This window comes from Oncorhynchus mykiss, chromosome 13 (assembly GCF_057628025.1).
Source record: "Oncorhynchus mykiss isolate SJ-2025 chromosome 13, ASM5762802v1, whole genome shotgun sequence".
Lineage (NCBI taxonomy): Eukaryota > Metazoa > Chordata > Actinopteri > Salmoniformes > Salmonidae > Oncorhynchus > Oncorhynchus mykiss.
The window spans coordinates 23,933,120-23,955,024 of NC_143034.1; the positions used below are offsets into that span (position 1 = coordinate 23,933,120).

At 44.2% G+C, this 21,905-nt stretch overlaps 2 protein-coding genes across 2 annotated transcripts; one reads left to right on the top strand and one right to left on the bottom strand.

The window, feature by feature from the left end:
* Positions 1-79: 79 nt before the first annotated feature.
* On the top strand, positions 80-1,396 carry LOC110485752 (ATP synthase F(0) complex subunit k, mitochondrial). Its single transcript, XM_021556908.3, has 4 exons — positions 80-182; positions 810-908; positions 995-1,085; positions 1,276-1,396. The coding sequence occupies exons 2-3, from the start codon at positions 822-824 to the stop codon at positions 1,082-1,084; spliced, it is 177 nt and encodes a 58-aa protein (XP_021412583.1). The 5' UTR covers positions 80-182; positions 810-821; the 3' UTR covers position 1,085; positions 1,276-1,396.
* Positions 1,397-1,405: 9 nt separating this feature from the next.
* LOC110485751 (transcription initiation factor TFIID subunit 5) lies at positions 1,406-9,253 on the bottom strand. The gene is made up of 12 exons (XM_036940410.2): positions 8,829-9,253; positions 7,332-7,572; positions 6,925-7,072; positions 6,678-6,845; positions 6,309-6,472; positions 5,831-5,966; positions 5,482-5,602; positions 5,151-5,280; positions 3,158-3,322; positions 2,742-2,919; positions 2,300-2,477; positions 1,406-2,095 (listed from the first exon to the last, which is right to left on the bottom strand). Exons 1-12 carry the CDS (start codon positions 9,232-9,234, stop codon positions 1,881-1,883), a joined length of 2,250 nt encoding a protein of 749 aa, XP_036796305.2. The 5' UTR covers positions 9,235-9,253; the 3' UTR covers positions 1,406-1,880.
* Positions 9,254-21,905: the final 12,652 nt, after the last annotated feature.

Genomic DNA, 21,905 nt, shown 5'->3' on the forward strand with positions numbered 1-21,905 from the left:
AATTTTACAATAAAAAGGCGGGGTTATTCATTGACTGACGTTAGCTTCGTCCAGAAAAATTGGTTCATTAAACACTAACCACTGAACATGCGCTGTAGAGAGTAGGCGGGACTTCCTGATACTTTTTAGCATTTCGGCCTCTCTGGTTGAAGGGCACTTGTTCAATTTCGTGCACGTTGAAGGTAAGAATAGTGACAATCAATATAACATCTAGCTTTATTCATTTCCCTACGTTTTATAACAGCGTTGTCCAGGACGCTGTTGCTTGTGGTGTCTCTAAAAAGCCCGTTTAGTTTGTCAGTACAAATTAATCTTGCTAGCCAATATTGCGAACGTTAGCGAGGTAGCAAATAATCTGGCTTGAGCTAACGTTAACCTCTAGCGGTAGCTAGCTAGCTACTGCCAGGTACTGTTTTTGAATGAAAGTGAACCAGCTAACAAACTAACAATACACACACAAATATAGCAGTCCGCTTTGGGTTGAATGGTACCACACGATTGCATGATATAATTACTGTAACTAGCTAACGTTACGTTAGCTCATTTGTTTTCACTGTTGTGGGAAGAAACTGCCTGGCTTGTAGACCGTTAGGCTTGTCAACTAGGGCTACTGAGCGTCAATGTTTGACAGGCAAGTTGTCTTGAGTAATTATTCTCCCCCCGAGTACTGACATTAACGTCTTGCGCGTGGGTGTTAGAAATAGGCAATTCCATAATTTGTGGTTGGCATTACTTTTACTTGCCCTCTGTAATCCTCCCACTATTAATGCATTGTAATTGACTAAGTAATCTATTTCTCTCTGGACCAGCTACTATCCAACATGGGCGGACACGACGCAGGAACCAGTCACCAGTTTACTGGTTTTGCCAAGTACTTCAATGCATACACTATCACAGGCAGGAGGAACGTAAGTTCATGCATGAATTACTGTGCAAGATGGTGTACAACCAGTTCACATTCTCAGAAAGGTCACGTGTGTTATTCTGTCCACAGTGTGTCTTGCTCACATATGCAAGCATAGCCACCATTGCCCTCTTCTTCAAGTTGAAGCCCAAGAAACAGGCGGCTGTCACAGCAAAGTGATGTGAGTGTATTGCATAGGATACCGTCAGTTTCTCGTACCCATTTTGTCTAGCAAACTTACCATTTTATAAAGACTGCACTGTTTTATTCAGATGTGTATGACTAATCGGGAGTCTTTGTATGGACAATACATGTTTCTGCCTGGTGGAAAGCTAACTGTATATTTCCAATGTGTTCTTGTTTCCCCACAGGTGTCCTGACTGTTCTGTAGTATAGTGGTCGGAAGTTTGGCGGCAGCTGGATGTGCTTGTAAGAAATAAGGCCATTATTTGGCATCACTGTTATTAACAATAAAAACAATGTACAATTTAACCCACCAAGTCATTAAAAAAGTGTTTTATTTACACAATACGCACCAGTATAAAATACTCTATACAGCATGACAGCTACATAAAGCTGTTTGTGGCAGTGAAACATGGTCTCTAATAGGCTAGTAATGGCACTCTTTTTAGGGGAGTAGGGTGACATTGCACCTAGACACTGGTCCTGGGTCAGTGTTGCATTTCCCCACTAAGGATTAAGATTTGAGAGGACAAGCTTATCCTGGATCTGTATCTAGGGGCAGTTTCACCCCTGAGCCATTTTAGGCTGGGTGGGCTCAATCAGATCCTAGATCAGCTTGATGGTGCTGCAGCTTTTGGAACAACCATGATCCTTAGGTCTGCATCACAGTAGACACACTTCAGTTGGGCATTTTGCTTTGATCCACTGTGGTTGGATAAGACTTTTGTAATTTCTCATCTCACACAACCCCAGTTTTTTTTTTTTTTTTTAGCAGGGGGTTCTCTGAATGTCCTCATGGGTTGTAGGCCCCTGCAGCCAGCAGTAGGTTCCTGCGGGTGAAGTGCAGGTGAATGACAGGGGTGGACTTGGTCATGTAGGTGCCTAGCAACAGCTCCTGGGAGTTCTCTGGTAGATGGATGTGACCTGTTGCTGCGGTGAAGTCATCCAGCTCCACATCATCAAAGGCCTTCAGTGTATCCCACAGTTTAACAGTGTTATCCATTGAGCCTGGAAAATATTATTATATAAGTGGAGTGGTGGAAAACTACAAGCATACATTTCTTGTAGACCCAATATCCCCCTAAACCATACTGTGCTTGCTCAGATATTGTCTTTTCACATTGTCTTAAGTATGGTGGGTGCATGACCAGGCCAGCACAAAGGGCTCAGTAGTGTGAAAAGGCTATTACATGTCAGTAAAGGGACACCAACCTGAGGCTAGTATCTCTCCGTCCCTGCTGAACTTGAGGGCGTAGATGGTGTCAGTATGTCCCTTCAGCTCTCCGACCATCAGGCCGTGACCAACGTCCCACAGTAGAACCCTCCCGTCAGTTGCTCCCGAGGCCATGAACTTCCCATTGGGGGAGAAGGCCAGGGAATGAATGGGGCCCTGAGAACCAAACCGGTTTGAGATATGGAGGCTGTAACATCACACATACTACTCTTGTGTACAGTATGCAATAAGTTATTCCAAATTGTACAAAAGGACATGTTACTCAGGGTTGTGAAATAAATTTAGGCTGTTCCTCCTCCCTTTCAAGGTGTAGTCTCCCATTTTGTGCCTACTAAACCTTGAACACCAAACCATCTTATGAGACATTCTATTGGGAGAGAACAGATCACCGGGTACCCTACAACCTTGAACTCTTTGTACCTTGTGACCCGTGAGGATGCGGACACAGTTTCCAGTCAGGACGTCCCAGAGGCGGATGGTACGGTCAGCTGAACCCGTGGCCACGTAGTTGGAGTTAGGGTGAAAGCGGGTGCACGTGATGTCAGCCAGGTGACCAGCGAACATACGCAGGGGCTGGTAGTGGTCAGTCGCCCACAGACTGCGGAAGAAGACCAAGCAAAACCTCAAAGACCAGTGGCTGTTTTCTTGTGACCCATCAGGTAAACAAAACCAAATTAGTCAGGCTTTTTCTCTAGACATAAATTAAGCCTTGAAAGCCCTGTCAATAGAATATTTCCATTGAACATCCTTTTCAGTCCAGGAAACAGGCCTAAAGAATGCCATTCATCAATTGCATTGAAACAAATGGAACATTAGGTATTTATAAGGGTTCTTACCGAGCGACTCGGTCATGTCCCCCAGAGATAAAGTAGTAACCATAGGGTGAGAACTGAGTGTCCCAGACAGGGTAGTTGTGTCCTTTATACCCCACCAGACAGGTGAATGTCTGCAGACTCCACAGTCTGACCGTACCGTCCTCAGAACTGGACAACAGGTAGTTCCTAAAAATACATGATTAGAGGAGAATTGAAGTTAACCGTAGAAATAAGAACACTAGAAAAGACCGTAACTCTAGTGTTTCAAACCTCTATGAAGTTTACAGTTAATTCAAACTATATATCCTTGCCTCCTAACATTAGTCCAATACGCCCCACTACATGATACACCCAGGTCCAGTTCTCCAAGGACAGATTAAGCATCGTCCTGGACTAAAAAGCCCTTAGACCAGGGGAGTCAAACAGTGTCGTTTCTTGACTGTCCAGCTAACTAATAATCACTAGACAGTCAGGGAGCATAAACATTCCATTAACACTGTATAGTGGACTCCTTTTTAGAAACATTTGATGTCAAGGAAATAAGACAGCTTCAGTGCGGCCTTCCAAACTAGAGGTCGACCGATTAATCAGGGCCGATTTAAAGTTTTCATAACAATCGGAAATCGGTATTTTTGGGCGCCGATTTGCAGATTTAAAAAATATATATATATTTTTTTATACCTTTATTTAACTAGGCAAGTCAGTTAAGAACACATTCTTATTTTCAATGACGGCCTAGGAACGGTGGGTTAATTGCTTTGTTCAGGGGCAGAATGACAGATTTTCACCTTGTCAGCTTGGGGGATCCAATCTTGCAGCCTTACAGTTAACTAGTCCAACGCAATAACGACCTGCCTCTCTCTCGTTGCACTCCACAAGGAGACTGACTGCCTGTTACACGAATGCAGTAAGCCAAGGTAAGTTGCTAGCTAGCATTAAACTTATCTTATAAAAAACAATCAATCATAATCACTAGTTAACTACACATGGTTGATATTACTAGATATTATCTAGCGTGTCCTGCGTTGCATATAATCTGACTGAGCATACAAGTATCTGACTGAGTGGTGGTAGGCAGAAGCAGGCTCCTAAACATTCATTCAAACAGCACTTTAGTGGGTTTTGCCAGCAGCTCTTCGTTGTGCGTCAAGCATTGCGCTGTTTATGACTTCAAGTCTATCAACTCCTGAGATGAGGCTGGTGTAACCGAAGTGAAATGGCTAGCTAGTTAGCATGCGCTAATAGCGTTTCAAATGTCACTCGCTCTGAGCCTTGCAGTGGTTGTTTCCCTTGCTCTGCATGGGTAACGCTGATTCGAGGGTGGGTGTTGTCGTTGGTTCGAGCCCAGGGAGGAGCGAGGAGAGGGACGGAAGCTATACTGTTACACTGGCAATACTAAAGTGCCTATAAGAACATCCAATAGTCAAAGGTTAATGAAATACAAATGGTATAGAGGGAAATAGTCCTATAATAACTACAACCTAAAACTTCTTACCTGGGAATATTGAAGACTCATGTTAAAATGAACCACCAGCTTTCATATGTTGTCATGTTCTGAACAAGGAACTGAAACGTTAGCTTTCTTACAATAGCACATATTGCACTTTTACTTTCTTCTCCAACACTTTGTTTTTGCATTATTTAAACCAAATTGAACATGTTTCATTATTTACTTGAGGCTAAATAGATTTTATTGATGTATTATATTAAGTTAAAATAAGTTCATTCAGTATTGTTGTAATTGTCATTATTACAAATAAATAAATAAAAATCAGCCGATTAATCGGTATCGGCTTTTAAGGTCCTCCAATAATCGGTATCGGCGTTGATAAATCATAGTCGGTCGACCTCTATTCCAGACCTCATTGAAGATCGAATGCGGCCCCCGGGGCAAAATCAGTTCGACACCCCTTACCTTATACATTCTCCATTGAGCATTCTTCATAGTCCAGGACCAGATTTAATCTGAGTTTGGGAAAGTGTCCCCCCCACTGATCACTTTATAGCATCTTACCTGTCAGGGCTGAAGCTGATGCCGTATACTGGTCCACTGTGTCCGTACAGGATCTTAGACTCACTGGCCGTCTTCTCATCCATGATCCTCTCCAACACGTCATCAGACTCTTTATCAATATTACTCAGGTCTACAGGGAGATGAGAGAGAGAGAGAGGGAGCAGATTTAAAGTCATGGTTACTATCAATTTATGTGCAAGCTTATGATCTCAAGTTCAACAATGGTTATAGATGGCTTGTGGAATGCTACTTTCAGCCTTGGTCATAACATGTGTTTGGATGTGTGCATGATGTATTGTATGTTATCTCTGTGGTCACCATTGTCATTTACCTGCTGCAGATTTGACCCGGCGTAGTTTCTTGGGTGTGACGCTCCACACCCTAACGGTGGAGTCAGCGAAGCCCCCCGCGATCAGACTGGAGTCATCTGTGAAGTCCACCGCTGTCAGACCCTACAGGTCAAAGGTCAAGACAGAATACTGTATGTTACGGCATTGTTCTGTGGTAATACTGTGAATAAAAGTTGTATTCACAATATTAAATACTGATGCTTTAGAAGCTTCACGTTGAGAACACTGAGCTCATCACAAAGTTTTTGTCAACATTGAAATCAAGTTATACTTGTATACTAATAAAGTTGTCATTCAAACATTCAAAATCCATATCCAAGCATGGCTGACCTGGTAAGCGTTGAGGAAGGAGTAGAAACAGATGGAGGGTAGGTTGTCTGGGCCCAGACGAATCTTCTTCGTGGCCTCCTTCATGTTCATGATCTTATCCAGCTTGTCAGAGTCCTTCAGCTCGGGGAGGGGGATTCTTGGATATTAAAAATGAACACAGTCAATTTATACATCATTCATAAGTCATAGTCAGGCAGTAACAGTTGTTTCAATGGGGAGGGACTGCAAATGCTAACAAGCTTTGTGGCTAACTCTAGTGCAGAATAGAGTGCAAATGTTGTTCGTGGTCTCTGAAACATAAGGAAATCTGGGCTGTGTTCATTAGGCACCAAATGAACACTGACTGAAACAGGGACTACCTGGACTGGTCCAATAAGAAATAAACATGTTCATTTCCCCTAGCAAAACGGTTCGCTAGGGCGTGTGCACTAAGGAAAACAACTCCTAACTAAAGAAATGTGTGTCAGTGGTGATGTACCTAGTTTGTTGGGGTGCGTTGGGGTCCTGTTTCTTGCTCTTGGAGCCCATGCTGTCCTTCTTCGGTTTCTTCTTCTTGGGTTTGCCCTCCTCGTTCTCTGCCTCCTCATCCTCATCGTCCAGAGGTACCTCGATCTCTGGCTCCTTCAGAAGACCATAGAACACCTGCACAACAGCCAGGAGTGGTACAATAAGTCTAGTCAGTACAGATCAATGCTCTCAATCAGCAAATACAGTAATGCGTATCTGACATTTAAAATAAAAAGCATTGCTCACTGGCTTACTTACACCTACATTGACAACACTATCACTTTAAAACAAACCAACTATTACAGACCCCCCCCCCCCCCCCACATACACACACACCCACCTTGGCTTTGTTGGCATCTCTCTTGCCCTCCCCAGCCAGACTGCCCGACATGGCATCAATCTGACTTTTACTCCGAGGCATCCCGTCAAAGATATCAATATAGAGATGTTCCTGTATAATATTCCAGATCTGGTTGTTCTGACGTTCCTGCAGGTGCCTCTTCAACAGCTGGTAAGATAACATACGATACGTTATTGTCAACTGCCACAGAGACCTTGACATTTCTGGTTTCTCCAAGACTACTTACCTGGTAGGAGTCTCGGGAGATGCGGAGGACAAACTTGCTGGTCCTGAAGTCCAGCATGGTCTCGTTTCCCTTCATGTGTTCCTTCTTGGACATGCTGGAGAGGATGCGGAGGTCCTCCTCGTAGTAACACTCCTGGTCACCGCTGAACCTGAGGTAGGGTGAGACAGCAGGGAGCAGAGTCAGTGGATCTAACATCTAAATAACGCATGCGTAGTGTCACATTACACTGAGTTAGGCAGCTACAAATAGAACAGGTTGTTTCCCATTTGATTGTGGAACTCCCTAAAAGTCCCTGACAAATCAATACACCAGTTGGACCTACAATCAATAAAAGACATGTACTTGACAGGCAGGAACTTTGGAGACGCTACAAAGGAGCAACAACACTACCAGTCCACAACACTTACTTTTCAAAAAACTGTTTAGCCTCATTCTCGTGGTTGTTGTAGACCAGCTCCAGGTACATGTGGACAAACAGTGGGTAGAAGACCTGGGAGAGTTCAGCTCTGTGGCAGTCCAGGACAGACTCTATAAACTTCTTCAGGCCGTTATAGTAGAGTGGGTAGAGGACAGGGTCCCCCTGCTGGCTATAGGCCGACAAGACAACGTTGACGTCTGGTTGGTCTTCCCCACCTGATGCTGCCACCACTGTACAAGCACAGTTGTTAGAAGAATGAAAATATATTGGAGTAGCTAACTAACAGTAATAGAACTATTGGTCTTACCCATAGTACTTTCGGGGTTGGGGTGCTGCGACTAGTAAAGGCCCAGTGCACTACTTTTGTGAAAACAGAAGCTAAATGTATTTGAGTGTTTACCTGCGTTTGTAACCAGAGTCTGATAATTATCTGTACAAAACAGTTAACTTGTGGAACATAAAAATACTTGTTTGATATATGTTTTCCAGTTTCTTGAAATACTAAGAAAATGCAACTTATTTCTTTGTGAAAAGTGAAAATGGTCTATTCATTCCTTTTCCATTTTAGTAGACGGTTCTTATCCAGAGCAACTTACAGTAGTGATGCATACATTTTTCATACTGGCCCCTCCCCCCATGGGAATCCAACCCACAATCCTAGCATTGCAAGTGCCATGCTCTACCAACTGAGCCACATCATCAGAATCCACTTGATGTCTCAATGTACTCAATTACTGTATTATACTTGTTTTTCTTCATGGTGATGGAAAGTCTACCGGTACTAATCTAGATCACCAGCCTATGTACATTTACATTAAGTGGTTTGTAAGGATGGTCAATTGGGTTTTTTCTATTTTATTTGGTCAAGAAAAATATTAAAACCCTGCCCTCAAATATAAGTTTGAGGATGGGATTTTGTTATTTCTGGATTCCATTAGAATGACAATCGCGGGGACAGGGCGACAACTCTTACAATTGCAACTATTGAATTCTGCAGGATACTGTTCTGAATTATACAACTACCTTTTTTGCCAAAGCAGAGATGCTGGAGGGAAAAAAGTGCTTCACGGTAACAGACCTCTATTTCAGTCCGCTTATACAAGTAAAGGCAGGTTACTAGTAAAGGTTCACTTTTGTGAAAATCATTTTCTGAAAAAATATTACTATTTTGCATTACTATTTTTTTATTCTGTTTTTTTTCAGGGGGTGCTCCTACTTCCCGTGGCTACGGTCTTATCGCAAAGAACTGTTTTCATTCATCTACCAGTATGAGGAACAAAAACAGCAGTTTCAGGACTGGCTGTCAAGCTCTCTCGTGTTTTATTCATTCAACAGTAAGCCAACTGGCAATAACAAATCAATTGCATTGCATGCCCTTGTGAATACGCAAAGTTATAATCATTTATTTGGTATCTTAGCTGGGTAGCTAGCTAACAAGGCAAATTAAAAACAATACGCATGACTTTTGAATGTGATCGCACGAGACCTTTTGGGGGTGTCGTGGCCGGGGGTGCGACGGGGGTGGCGATTGACACTCGGCTGAGGAGAGAGTTGGCATCCCCCCCATCAGCACCGACACTTGGGACGCCACCCGATCCAGCTCCCGCCGACTCGGATACCGGGGAATCATCTGCATCTGCAGATAAGCCCGCTTCTCGCCGCAAAATGTCGACCGACTCTGTCAATTTATTCCTCTTGAGAAATTGCAACACCGCGAGCAGTGTCTGTTGATCTTCACCCGATCCCGCAGGAGATTTCGATTTACCGCCTGAAGACGTAGAACCGGGTGACGAAGAGTTTGCATTGATGTTTCCAGACCCATCGTTTGTTATTTCTGTTTTTATGTCTTTTTCGACCTCCAGATTGAGCTGACCATCTTGCACAGCCGCCATTTTCGAAATGAAGTGCGCATGTACGGGCAAAATAAAGAAACGTGGACCGCACAATATCTGCCATTCTGATTGGTCCTCCGAAAGAAGAAATTGTAGTTTCGTTGGTTCTCAGTGGTGTAGGCGAATTCTTAGAGAACCGTCATTCCTGTACAGCAGCCAATCAAAATTCGAGTTTATAACAATTTCTATTTTTATTTTTAGAAACTATTTATTATGGCCAACTCATATTTCTTGATTGTAGAAATATTGTGCTATGATGTTTACATTTTTGTATCATATGAAAATCTTGTATTAATAACTTAGTTAACATTATTGAAGAGGACAGCTAATAGCTTAGAGGTAAATATTGCTTTTAGTTTTAGTTAGTATATATTTTTCACCTGCTGACAAAAATATACAAAAAATGATTATCCTTGACTGGGGATCTGTGATCTATATGTGCCAGTCATGTGTCAGTTGTACCAGTAGATGGCGCTTTGGGCCCACTGTCACTTTCCCTGACGTTTGAGAGAGAGATCAAATCTCCTTAAAGGGATTCGGCAATACCGGTATATTTTTTTATTGCTGATGTTTGTAATGAAATGGTGTAAAAGAAAATAAAGAAAAAGCAATACATTTTTTTATTCTAGTAATTTAACAGACGCTCTTATCCAGAGTGACTTACAGGAGCAATTAGGGCTAAGTGCCTTGCTCAAGGGCACATCGACAGATTTTTCACCTAGTCGGCTCGGGGATTCGACCAAGCGACCTTTCGGTTACTGGCCCAAAGCTCTTAATCGCTAAGCTACCTGCTGCTCCTTCAACAATGCTATTCTACGAGAAAGACATATTGAGTACGGTTACATGCACACAATAATACAATAATGCAATTTGGAATTTTATTATTGTGCATAGTCAGATTAATATAATAGTTTGTTTAAACTCTTTACATGCTTTGCAAGAAGAACGATTTTCCTAATAATCCAGTTTACATGGACACATCTGAAATCAGGCCTGATCGGACAATAAGGAGGAACTTAGGTGAATAAGTAAAAATTTCCTGACTCAAACCGATAGTACTTTTGATCAAAATAGCTCATTCGGCCATAGGCTTTCAATAAAACAACATCTCACCGATTTCTGAATCATGAATTCACTATATATATATATATACATATATAAATAAATATATATATATATATCAGGAGTCATGTGACCCATTTTTGCAGTTGCTTCAGTATAACACTACAGTGAGAGAGAGAGGACCAACTCCAATGAACTAGTTTCAATATATGGAATCACTTCAGAGTTTCTTGATTTTGGGTAAACTTCCCCTTTAAATAAATGCAGAAAAAAAATCCAGTCAAATTGAACTTTCTACCACAGCAACCATGGTATTTCTGTGAAGCCTATTTGTTTCTAAGTTCGGACATGTAAAGTTTGTATGTGAAAACTATCTCTAAGATGCATACTTTCACTTTTTCCGAACTCACTTCACTCGCGCTTAAGAGGGAGGCTTGCCCTACCGTTGCTGGTACCTGCGCAGATCAAACGCACCGCTGAAACACCGAGTAAGGTGTTTACATTCCTAATAATTCCAATGATTTCTCAGCAAACTAGGTGTTTTATTTGGCGTATGCTTAGATTTGGACCTTATTCCAATTAAGATAAAAATACTAAAGTGTTTACGTGACTATGGCCATACTTGGCCTACTGGCATAATCATGTGTAATATTCAAATTATTAGTGTGCATGCAAGCGTACTCATTGTTACAGTGAGTCTGACGTGTGCCACTGTACTTTCTCTCTCTCTGCACTTTAACAGAAACTGTAATTTATACATTCATTTTAGGTATTATCAACAGTAAAAAACTCATACTGTAAATGATGGTGCATTGTGGGACAATTGCTGTATATCGAATGGTACTGTAATTCCACCCCACAGAATATCATATCATTGTATCATTGTGGTGCATGGTATTGTTGTTTCTGGCTCATTAACATATTTCGAGGCGCGCCTTGTAAAAGGCTATATTTGTTGCACCCGTGAGTGAGAATGTACATTTTACGGTATTGTACTGGGTGTCATTACACAGTACTTGCTTTGATACCATGTTTATATTACAGTAGGTGTACAGTAATATTAAATACAGAATTTTACTTGCCACCGAGCTGCCTCTAAATTACTGTCCAATTCATGGTAACCACTTTACAGTGTGGCTAACACACACATACACACACACACACACACACACACACACACACACACACACACACACACACACACACACACACACACACACACACACACACACACACACACATACACACACACACATACACTCTCTCTCTCTCTCTCTCTCTCTCTCTCTCTCTCTCTCTCTCTCTTTTGAGCCACAATGATTCTTGCTATTGCAGCCTGTGTTCAATCATTCTCCCAGCAAGATTTCTGATGGGAATCTTTGTCCTTCACTAATCCCTGTATATCCTCTTATATTCTACACTGCTTATCTGACATTAGCCAGACTAGTCATCTTGTCTGAGGACATTGTACATAGAGATTTCATTTAAGATATTGATTATTTTAAGGAATAACATACATGTGTACGATCTTAATTTGATCTATATTCAGTCACAGCAAAACAATCCTGCAGCGGCAGGATCTGAGCGTTTAGTCTGTAATGTTGCTTGATCGGTGGTTAGGCTACTAGCTGGCCAAAAGTAGGCTACATGAAGTGCAATACTGTTAATATAACCGTGTGCTAGTGTGGGTTTTCAGTCAATTGATTGAAATCACGAAGCTCATAATTCTCAGCAACAAAAGAGTGATCAAATTACATCTGTAACTATAGCTTTAGATTTGGCCAAAACCACGTCTGTATGTGTTAACATGGTTCAACAGTTTCATAGCAGTCTGATCTAACACATGTCAGCATTTAAATCAATCCGCTTTTAGTTTAAATGCACTCTATTGATGGAACAAAACTCAAAATAGACGACCGTTTAAACCTTTGGGGTCACTTAGAAATGTCCTTGTTTTTGAAAGACAAGCACATTTTTTGACCATTGAAATAACATCAAATTGATCAGAAATACAGTGTAGACATTGTTAATGTTGTAAATAACTATTGTAGCTGGAATTGGCTGATTTTTAATGGAATATCTACATAGGTGTACAGAAAGCCCATTATCAGCAACCATCACTCCTGTGTTCCAATGGCACGTTGTGTTAGCTAATCCAAGTTAATCATTTTAAAAGGATAATTGATCATTAGAAACCCATTGTACAATTATGTTAGCACAGCTGAAAACTGTTCTGATTAAAGAAGCAATAAAACTGGCCTTCTTTAGACTAGTTGAGTATCTGCAGCATCAGCATTTGTGGGTTCAATTGCAGGCTCAAAATGGCCAGAAACAAATAACTTTTTTTTCTGAAACTCGTCAGTCTATTCTTGTTCAGAGAAATGAAGTCTATTCCATGTGAGAAATTGCCAAGAAACTGAAGATCTCGCACAATGCTGTGTACTACTCCCTTCACAGAACAGCGCAAACTGGCTCTAACCAGAATAGAAAGAGGAGTGGTAGGCCCCGGTGCACAACTGAGCAAGAGAACAAGTACATTGGTGTCTAGTTTGAGAAACAGACGCCTCACAAGTCCTCAACTGACAGCTTCATTAAATAGTACCCGCAAAGCACCGGTCTCAACGTCAACAGTGAAGAGGCGACTCTGGGATGCTGCCCTTCTTTCACAACATTAACGTCTACACTATTTCTGATCAATTTAATGTAATTTTAATGGACACAAAATGTGCTTTTCTTTTAAAAAATAAGGACATTTCTAAGTGACCCCAAACTTTTGAACGGTAGTGTACATTTCATCTTGATGTTCTGATGCCATTCGGTCACTTTAAAACATTGATTGGGGACTTAGTTGAGGAATGTAATTGTTTTTTCTGGGTGATTTGTGATGTTACATTTGTGCTTCCCATGACTTTTTGTATTTTAATGTACACTGCTCAAAAAAATAAAGGGAACACTTAAACAACACAATGTAACTCCAAGTCAATCACACTTCTGTGAAATCAAACTGTCCACTTAGGAAGCAACACTGATTGACAATACATTTCACATGCTGTTGTGCAAATGGAATAGACAACAGGTGGAAATTATAGGCAATTAGCAAGACACCCCCAATAAAGGAGTGGTTCTGCAGGTGGTGACCACAGACCACTTCTCAGTTCCTATGCTTCCTGGCTGATGTTTTGGTCACTTTTGAATGCTGGCAGTGCTTTTACTCTAGTGGTAGCATGAGACGGAGTATACAAGTGGCTCAGGTAGTGCAGCTCATCCAGGATGGCACATCAATGCGAGCTGTGGCAAGAAGGTTTGCTGTGTCTGTCAGCGTAGTGTCCAGAGCATGGAGGCGCTACCAGGAGACAGGCCAGTACATCAGGAGACGTGGAGGAGGCCCTAGGAGGGCAACAACCCAGCAGCAGGACCGCTACCTCCGCCTTTGTGCAAGGAGGAGCACTGCCAGAGCCCTGCAAAATGAACTCCAGCAGGCCACAAATGTGCATGTGTCTGCACAGGTGTCTGTGTCAGAAACAGACTCCATGAGGGTGGTATGAGGGCCCGACGTCCACAGGTGGGGGTTGTGCTTACAGCCCAACACCGTGCAGGACGTTTGGCATTTGCCAGAGAACACCAAGATTGGCAAATTCGCCACTGGCGCCCTGTGCTCTTCACAGATGAAAGCAGGTTCACACTGAGCACATGTGACAGACGTGACAGTCTGGAGACGCCGTGGGGAACGTTCTGCTGCCTGCAACATCCTCCAGCATGACCGGTTTGGCGGTGGGTCAGTCATGGTGTGGGATGGCATTTCTTTGGGGGGCCGCACAGCCCTCCATGTGCTCTCCAGAGGTAGCCTGACTGCCATTAGATACCGAGATGAGATCCTCAGACCCCTTGTGAGACCATATGCTGGTGCGGTTGGCCCTGGGTTCCTCCTAATGCAAGACAATGCTAGACCTCATGTGGCTGGAGTGTGTCAGCAGTTCCTGCAAGAGGAAGGCATTGATGCTATGGACTGGCCCGCCCATTCCCCAGACCTGAATCCAATTGAGCACATCTGGGACATCATGTCTCGCTCCATCCACCAACGCCACGTTGCACCACAGACTGTCCAGGAGTTGGCGGATGCTTTAGTCCAGGTCTGGGAGGAGATCCCTCAGGAGACCATCCGCCACCTCATCAGGAGCATGCCCAGGCATTGTAGGGAGGTCAAACAGGCATGTGGAGGACACACACACTACTGAGCCTCATTTTGACTTGTTTTAAGGACATTACATCAACGTTGGATCAGCCTGTAGTGTGGTTTTCCACTTTAATTTTGTGTGACTCCAAATCCAGACCTCCATGAGTTGATGAATTTGATTTCCATTGATCATTTGTGTGATTGTTGTCAGCACATTCAACAATGTAAAGAAAAAAGTATTTAATAAGAATATTTCATTCAGATCTAGGATGTGTTATTTTAGTGTTCCCTTTATTTTTTTGAGCAGTGTATATACAGTACCATTCAAAAGTTGACAAACCTACTCATTCAAGGGTTTCTTTATTTTGACTATTTTCTACATTGTAGAATAATAGTGAAGACATCATGTAGTAACCAAAAGAAAGTGATAAACAAATCTAAATACATTTCAGCTTCTTCAAAGTAGCCACCCTTTGCCTTGATGACAGCTTTGCACTCTTGGCATGCTTTTCCAACAGTCTTGAAGGACTTCCCACATATGCTGAGCACTTGTTGGCTGCTTTGTGGTCTAACTCATCCCAAACATCTCAATTAGCTTGAGGTCGGGTGATTGGGGCGGCAGGGTAGCCTAGTGGTTAGAGTGTTGGACTAGTAACCGGAATGTTGTAAGTTCAAATCGACAAGGTCTGTCGTTCTGCCCCTGAACAGGCAGTTAACCCACTGTTCCTAGGCCGTCATTGAAAATAAGAATTTGTTCTTAACTGACTTGCCTAGTTAAATAAAGGTAAAATAAAAAAAATAAAAATAAAATTGTGGAGGCCAGGTCATCTGATGCAGCACTCTCCTTCTTGGTCAAATAGCCCTTACACAGCCTGGAGGTGTGTTGGGTCATTGTCCTGTTGAAAAACAAATTATAGTCCCACTAAGCCCAAACTAGAAGGGATGGCGTATCGCTGCAGAATGCTATGGTAGCCATGCTGGTTAAGTGTGCCTTGAATTCTAAATAAATCACAGACAGTGTCACCAGCAAAGCACCCCCACAACGTCACACCTCCTCCTCCATGCTTCACGGTGGGAATCACACATGCAGAGATCATCCGTTCAGCAAAAGGGAAGTCAAGGCAGGCAAAGAGTCGTAATCCAATTCAGAGTCAGGCAGGTATAGGACGGCAGGCAGGATCAGGAGAGGCAGAAAGGTCAGAACTGGGACGCCTAGGAAAACCAAACGCTAGCGCACAGGAAACACAGGAACCCGCTGGAGACAAGCAGCAGACAGGTGAAACAGATCAGGGTGTGACAATATACGATGCCATTTTTGGATGCACCCTGTGAGTTGGGGGACCTCTGTTGAATAAGGTGATTTATTGCAATGTGATTGGTGTTACAGGGAGGAGAGAAAAGGGGGAAGGAGAGGGGGTTATCAGATCCCCTTCTGCAGCACACCTGGTGAGCTTGCACTGCAGTTCTTCGTACAGAATCCCCCAGACTCCTCAGTATGGGCTGTACACCAGACCTCATTATCAATTACATAGATACAGCACAGGAAGAAAATGCACCATTTCAGTTGAAAGGCAATAGTTTGCCTTTCAACTGAAATGGTGCATTTTTTGCATGTTTCGTATACAATATCATAGCAGGAAGTCTTGTCAGCATAAAGTAGGAAATTCAATAGTTAATTGAAAGTTATACTCTGTGGGGAAAGGTCCATCCATTTGTCATTTTAGTAATTTAGCAGACACTCTTATCCAGAGCAACTTACTGGAGAAAGTAGGTTGGAGTGCCTTGCTCAAGGGCACAACAGCAGATTCTTCACCTAGTCAGCTCGGGGATTTGAACCAGCAACCTTTTGGGTACTGGACCAACCTCTTAACCGCTAGGCTACCATTCTGGTCACAAATGAATTCATTAACCCCTGCATCTATTATTATTAGAATAAGCAGTTAGTGAAAAACGAGCGTTTAACATTTAGAATGTCTGTTTCTGGATCAAACAACAGAGAGATTGTTTTTGGAGGACGAAGATGAGAGTACTAGAACGGACTTTCAGTCCCACATCTGCTCCTGCATGGGACCACACCCTGGGCTGGGTAATGCTAACGTCTGTGCGTTCCCCCCTCCTCGCCCCCACACCGCCCTAGACTGCTGCAGCTGTTATGCAACAAACGCAGTGCTCCAGCTACACCTCCCCCTCCCCTGTCAAGGACCCTGGTCCACCGCATGTAAAACCTGGTGCTGGAATGTCAGTGTAATGACACCCTGTAGGTAGGAGGAAGCAGCTGAGAATCTGGACATCTGGACATCACTAGTTTGCTGGAGATGAGGAGGAGCCTGTCACGCAAACAACTCCCTAGAAATAAGCCAAACTTTCCTAGATGGGTTACTGTTTCTGTTAATAGCGATATTAATGCTTTCTTCATCATCTAAAAACAAAATTAGAATGTTTGTTGCTAATAATCCCCCGCCTCCCAGATAGATCTCTAATGTTGAACTGTAGATTTGCCCCCTACTAATGCTGGCTCAGGACTGAAGCACACGTAAAGGGCTTAAGTTTATTGATTTAAGATCAATGGCTGTTTGGCCCTCCCCTCCAAAAGCAATTACCAGAGACAGGACCTGCAGCGTGTCGTCTTAATTCATGCGGAATCTGCCGCCTGCCTCCTGAAATGCCACATAGACAAGCTGCAGACCGCCTATAGCATCAACGTACAGACAGCAACTTCTCACTTCCCGAGTGTCCATGTGGTCGTTGGATCTTTGTGTCTCCATGACGTTGTGTGTGATTTGTGCGTGCATGCGCGTGTGTGTGTGATGTGTGCGTGCGTGTGTGTGTGTGTGTGATGTGTGTGTGCGTGCGTGCGCGGCAGGTGATTTGTAGATCAGGGATCATGTGCAGCACGAGGTAGTCCGTCTAAAACGTGCCCATCCTTTAGCTATCAATATGTGGATCACAGCTTCTATTATGTCTGTTTCTCCTTAGTTGTTTCATTTGCTCCTGCCGTTACAAAATTCAACAGACTGTTGGGGAATGGATGTAGTAGTAGTTTGTTTGAAGTAGGAAATGAAACAGAAATGTTGTTTGATCGAAACAAATGAATGATGTTCTGGATGGCAATGACCCAGATGCTTGTCTAAGTTTGAAAGTATCTTGGCAGTTGGCACTGCGGCTGCCAGTGACTTGAAATAAAACGGAGTAATTCGATTTCTCGTCAAGACATTCAGTGCCAGATTGATTTGTGAAATGAACACACCCTGGACGCCAGTAAATCTTGTGAAAGCATCCAATTGATTAAAGAGGTAACCATGCCAACGTGTTTTTCCTATTGTTTTCCTACTACACTTTTTCACAGTTTGCTACTCTTTCTCTGTGGGATACTTTGAGAGGAAGTGGATGTATGTTGATGTGTAATGTTATATGGTCATGTGTTCTGTGCCCTGACTTGCAGTGTTGTTGGATTTAGTGCTCTATGAATATTCAGGCGCTGTGAGCGTGTGTGTGTGTGTGTGTGTATTCTGGTGTGCTTTAATACCATTGGGTTGCGTGCTGTTCCATATTATACGTGTGCAGTGCACTCTCTCATATTCTCACGAGCGCCTGTGTGTGTCTGCCCGCTGGTTGTGTGTGAGGGGGGGACGGTTCACATGTTCAGTAGCTTCACAGAAGGAAAGTGACAACTCCCCCAGTCACACGCTGGGTGTCAGAACAAACCCATTCTCTCTCCTCTTTTCTTTTCTCTCCCCCTCCCTCCCGCTCGCCCTCCCTCCCTCCCTCCCTCCTGCATTTACAACACATCCCTCACGTTGACTGTGTGGAAACACAACAGGGTGTGGCACTACCACCGTCGCACCGCTTGACAAAAACACTACCAACGATGCACAACAAACAAACGCAACCACGCCAGCACTCACACCAGCACTCCAAGAAACAAGAAGGACTATTTTATCTACAGTTCAGTAGCACTGCGTAAATCTAAACCACATGCCAAACTGAACATTATTAAACGATCTGATGAATGACCCTTTAAAGCTGTCTTCTTTAACCTGTTTGGAAAATGCTGCCCTGATGATGAGATCGTTTGGGAGTTTTACAGCCATTGTCTGTTAAGTGCACTGCAGTCTGCAGCATTGGTGACTGTAGCCATAGAGATCTCCTTTGTCACACTCAGGTGCTCGCTAGGTACTCTGATGGCAGAACTCTAGAGCCCTCTTTCCCTGCTGGGCTTTTCCAATTAGTTTGATATCAATCTGCAGTCATTGAGTTGATATACATCATGTAATTCCCTTCAATGCCCAGTCTGGTGAATAGTCTTATTCTTTCTTATTAGATTGAAATGTGTGAAGGGTGTGTGTGTGTCTGCGGGTTCGTGCATCTGCGTCTGTGCGTGTGTGTGTGTTTTCCACTTGGCAGAGGAGAGCAATGTAACACCATTCTATGACAGAGAAGGACTGAGATAGGGCGTGGTACATCCACACTTCCCTTCCCCCTCTTCACTACCCCTCTTTTTTAGGTGTGTGTGTGTTTCAGGGAAAGCACATGGCACAGAGAACAAGGAACTGACAAAGACTTGCAAAAAGATACAGTGAATCCTGATAAGTTGTATGTTATACTTTTTAACAAAACATTTATTCAGGTCTTCTGTGAGAGGATGATACACACTGCCAAGATTATTTTTGTTGTGTGTGTGTGTAAAATAATAGCCATGCAGTATTGTCAGTCTTTGGTTCCCTCCCTATCTGTTCAGTCTGTGAGAGAAGGCCTTTGCTTTGTTGTCTTTAACTGCCTTCAGACTCTGTAATAGCTGTGTTCTGTCATTGCTCAAGCCCCTGGTCAGTGAACTAGATCCTCAAGCTGTTGCTCGAAAGATAAGATGCTGGTGGCCTTGTGTTCGCTGCCCTTCCTCAGTGCTGGGTTGTAGTTTATCATAAAACGTGTCCTAAATGCTCACTGAACACAGATTTTTATCTTTTAGCCAAAATCGCGAGTGTTTGGGGCATTGCTTACCTTTAGCAAACAAGCGTCTATGCATCGGCTGTTTGAAAGGTCTCTGCTGAGGTGTGTCTATTTGAGCTGTGTGTGTGTGTATGTGTGTGTGTGTGTGTGTGTGTGTGTGTGTGCGCTCATGCGTGTGTGCGTGTATGTGCAAATGGTGAGAGTGTGGCTCCTCACCCCCCATTGTGTTGCACATTGAATAATTCATGAGTTGTGGCTCACAGATGAAGCAGAAAACACCCCAAGAGAGAGAAAGGAGAGAAAGAGAGAGAGAGGGAAAGAAGGAGAGAGAGAGGGAAAGAAGGAGGGAGAGAGGGAAGGAAGGAGAGGGAAGAGAGAGAGGGGAATGGAGGGAGGGAAGGAGGAAGGACAAAGGGGTAAAGGGAAATGGAGGTGAGGGATGTAGAGAGGTGAGGGATGTAGAGAGGTGGAGGATGTAGACAGGTGAGGGAAGTAGACAGGTGAGGGATGTAGAGAGGTGGGGGATGTAGAGAGGTGGAGGATGTAGAGAGGTGGAGGATGTAGACAGGTGGAGGATGTAGACAGGTGAGGGATGTAGACAGGTGAGGGATGTAGAGAGGTGGGGGATGTAGAGAGATGGAGGATGTAGAGAGATGGAGGATGTAGAGAGGTGGGGGATGTAGAGAGGTGAGGGATGTAGAGAGGTGGAGGATGTAGACAGGTGAGGGATGTAGAGAGGTGGGGGATGTAGAGAGGTGGAGGATGTAGAGTGGTGGAGGATGTAGAGAGGTGGAGGATGTAGAGAGGTGGAGGATGTAGAGAGGTGGGGGATGTAGAGAGGTGGAGGATGTAGAGAGGTGGAGGATGTAGAGAGGTGGAGGATCTAGAGAGGTGAGGGATGTAGAGAGGTGGGGGATGTAGAGAGGTGGAGGATGTAGAGAGGTGGAGGATCTAGAGAGGTGGAGGATATAGAGAGGTGGAGGATGTAGAGAGGTGGGGATGTAGAGAGGTGGAGGATCTAGAGAGGTGAGGGATGTAGAGAGGTGAGGGATGTAGAGAGGTGGAGGATGTAGACAGGTGAGGGATGTAGACAGGTGAGGGATGTAGAGAGGTGGGGGTGTAGAGAGGTGGAGGATGTAGAGAGGTGGAGGATGTAGAGAGGTGGGGGATGTAGAGAGGTGAGGGATGTAGAGAGGTGGAGGATGTAGAGGTGAGGGATGTAGAGAGGTGAGGGATGTAGAGAGGTGAGGGATGTAGAGAGGTGGAGGATCTAGAGAGGTGAGGGATGTAGAGAGGTGAGGGATGTAGAGAGGTGGAGGATGTAGACAGGTGAGGGATGTAGACAGGTGAGGGATGTAGAGAGGTGGGGGGTGTAGAGAGGTGGAGGATGTAGAGAGGTGGAGGATGTAGACAGGTGGAGGATGTAGACAGGTGAGGGATGTAGACAGGTGAGGGATGTAGAGAGGTGGGGGATGTAGAGAGATGGAGGATGTAGAGAGATGGAGGATGTAGAGAGGTGGGGGATGTAGAGAGGTGAGGGATGTAGAGAGGTGGAGGATGTAGACAGGTGAGGGATGTAGAGAGGTGGGGGATGTAGAGAGGTGGAGGATGTAGAGAGGTGGAGGATGTAGAGAGGTGGAGGATGTAGAGAGGTGGAGGATGTAGAGAGGTGGGGGATGTAGAGAGGTGGAGGATGTAGAGAGGTGGAGGATGTAGAGAGGTGGAGGATCTAGAGAGGTGAGGGATGTAGAGAGGTGGGGGATGTAGAGAGGTGGAGGATGTAGAGAGGTGGAGGATCTAGAGAGGTGGAGGATATAGAGAGGTGGAGGATGTAGAGAGGTGGGGGATGTAGAGAGGGGGAGGATCTAGAGAGGTGAGGGATGTAGAGAGGTGAGGGATGTAGAGAGGTGGAGGATGTAGACAGGTGAGGGATGTAGACAGGTGAGGGATGTAGAGAGGTGGGGGGTGTAGAGAGGTGGAGGATGTAGAGAGGTGGAGGATGTAGAGAGGTGGGGGATGTAGAGAGGTGAGGGATGTAGAGAGGTGGAGGATGTAGAGGTGAGGGATGTAGAGAGGTGAGGGATGTAGAGAGGTGAGGGATGTAGAGAGGTGGAGGATCTAGAGAGGTGAGGGATGTAGAGAGGTGAGGGATGTAGAGAGGTGGAGGATGTAGACAGGTGAGGGATGTAGACAGGTGAGGGATGTAGAGAGGTGGGGGGTGTAGAGAGGTGGAGGATGTAGAGAGGTGGAGGATGTAGACAGGTGGAGGATGTAGACAGGTGAGGGATGTAGACAGGTGAGGGATGTAGAGAGGTGGGGGATGTAGAGAGATGGAGGATGTAGAGAGATGGAGGATGTAGAGAGGTGGGGGATGTAGAGAGGTGAGGGATGTAGAGAGGTGGAGGATGTAGACAGGTGAGGGATGTAGACAGGTGAGGGATGTAGACAGGTGAGGGATGTAGAGAGGTGGGGGGTGTAGAGAGGTGGA

What these genes read in the sequence shown, in the direction of transcription:
- LOC110485752 (XM_021556908.3), top strand. Translation starts at nt 822, where the DNA reads ATGGGCGGACACGACGCAGGAACCAGTCACCAGTTTACTGGTTTTGCC. An exon ending in CTATCACAGGCAGGAGGAAC is followed by an intron (nt 909 to 994) that starts GTAAGTTCATGC and finishes TTCTGTCCACAG; the next exon opens with TGTGTCTTGCTCACATATGC.
- LOC110485751 (XM_036940410.2), bottom strand. Translation starts at nt 9,234, where the DNA reads ATGGCGGCTGTGCAAGATGGTCAGCTCAATCTGGAGGTCGAAAAAGAC. An exon ending in GAGATGCCAACAAAGCCAAG is followed by an intron (nt 6,473 to 6,677) that starts GTGGGTGTGTGT and finishes GCTGTTGTGCAG; the next exon opens with GTGTTCTATGGTCTTCTGAA. An exon ending in CCGGGTCAAATCTGCAGCAG is followed by an intron (nt 5,281 to 5,481) that starts GTAAATGACAAT and finishes ATCTCCCTGTAG; the next exon opens with ACCTGAGTAATATTGATAAA.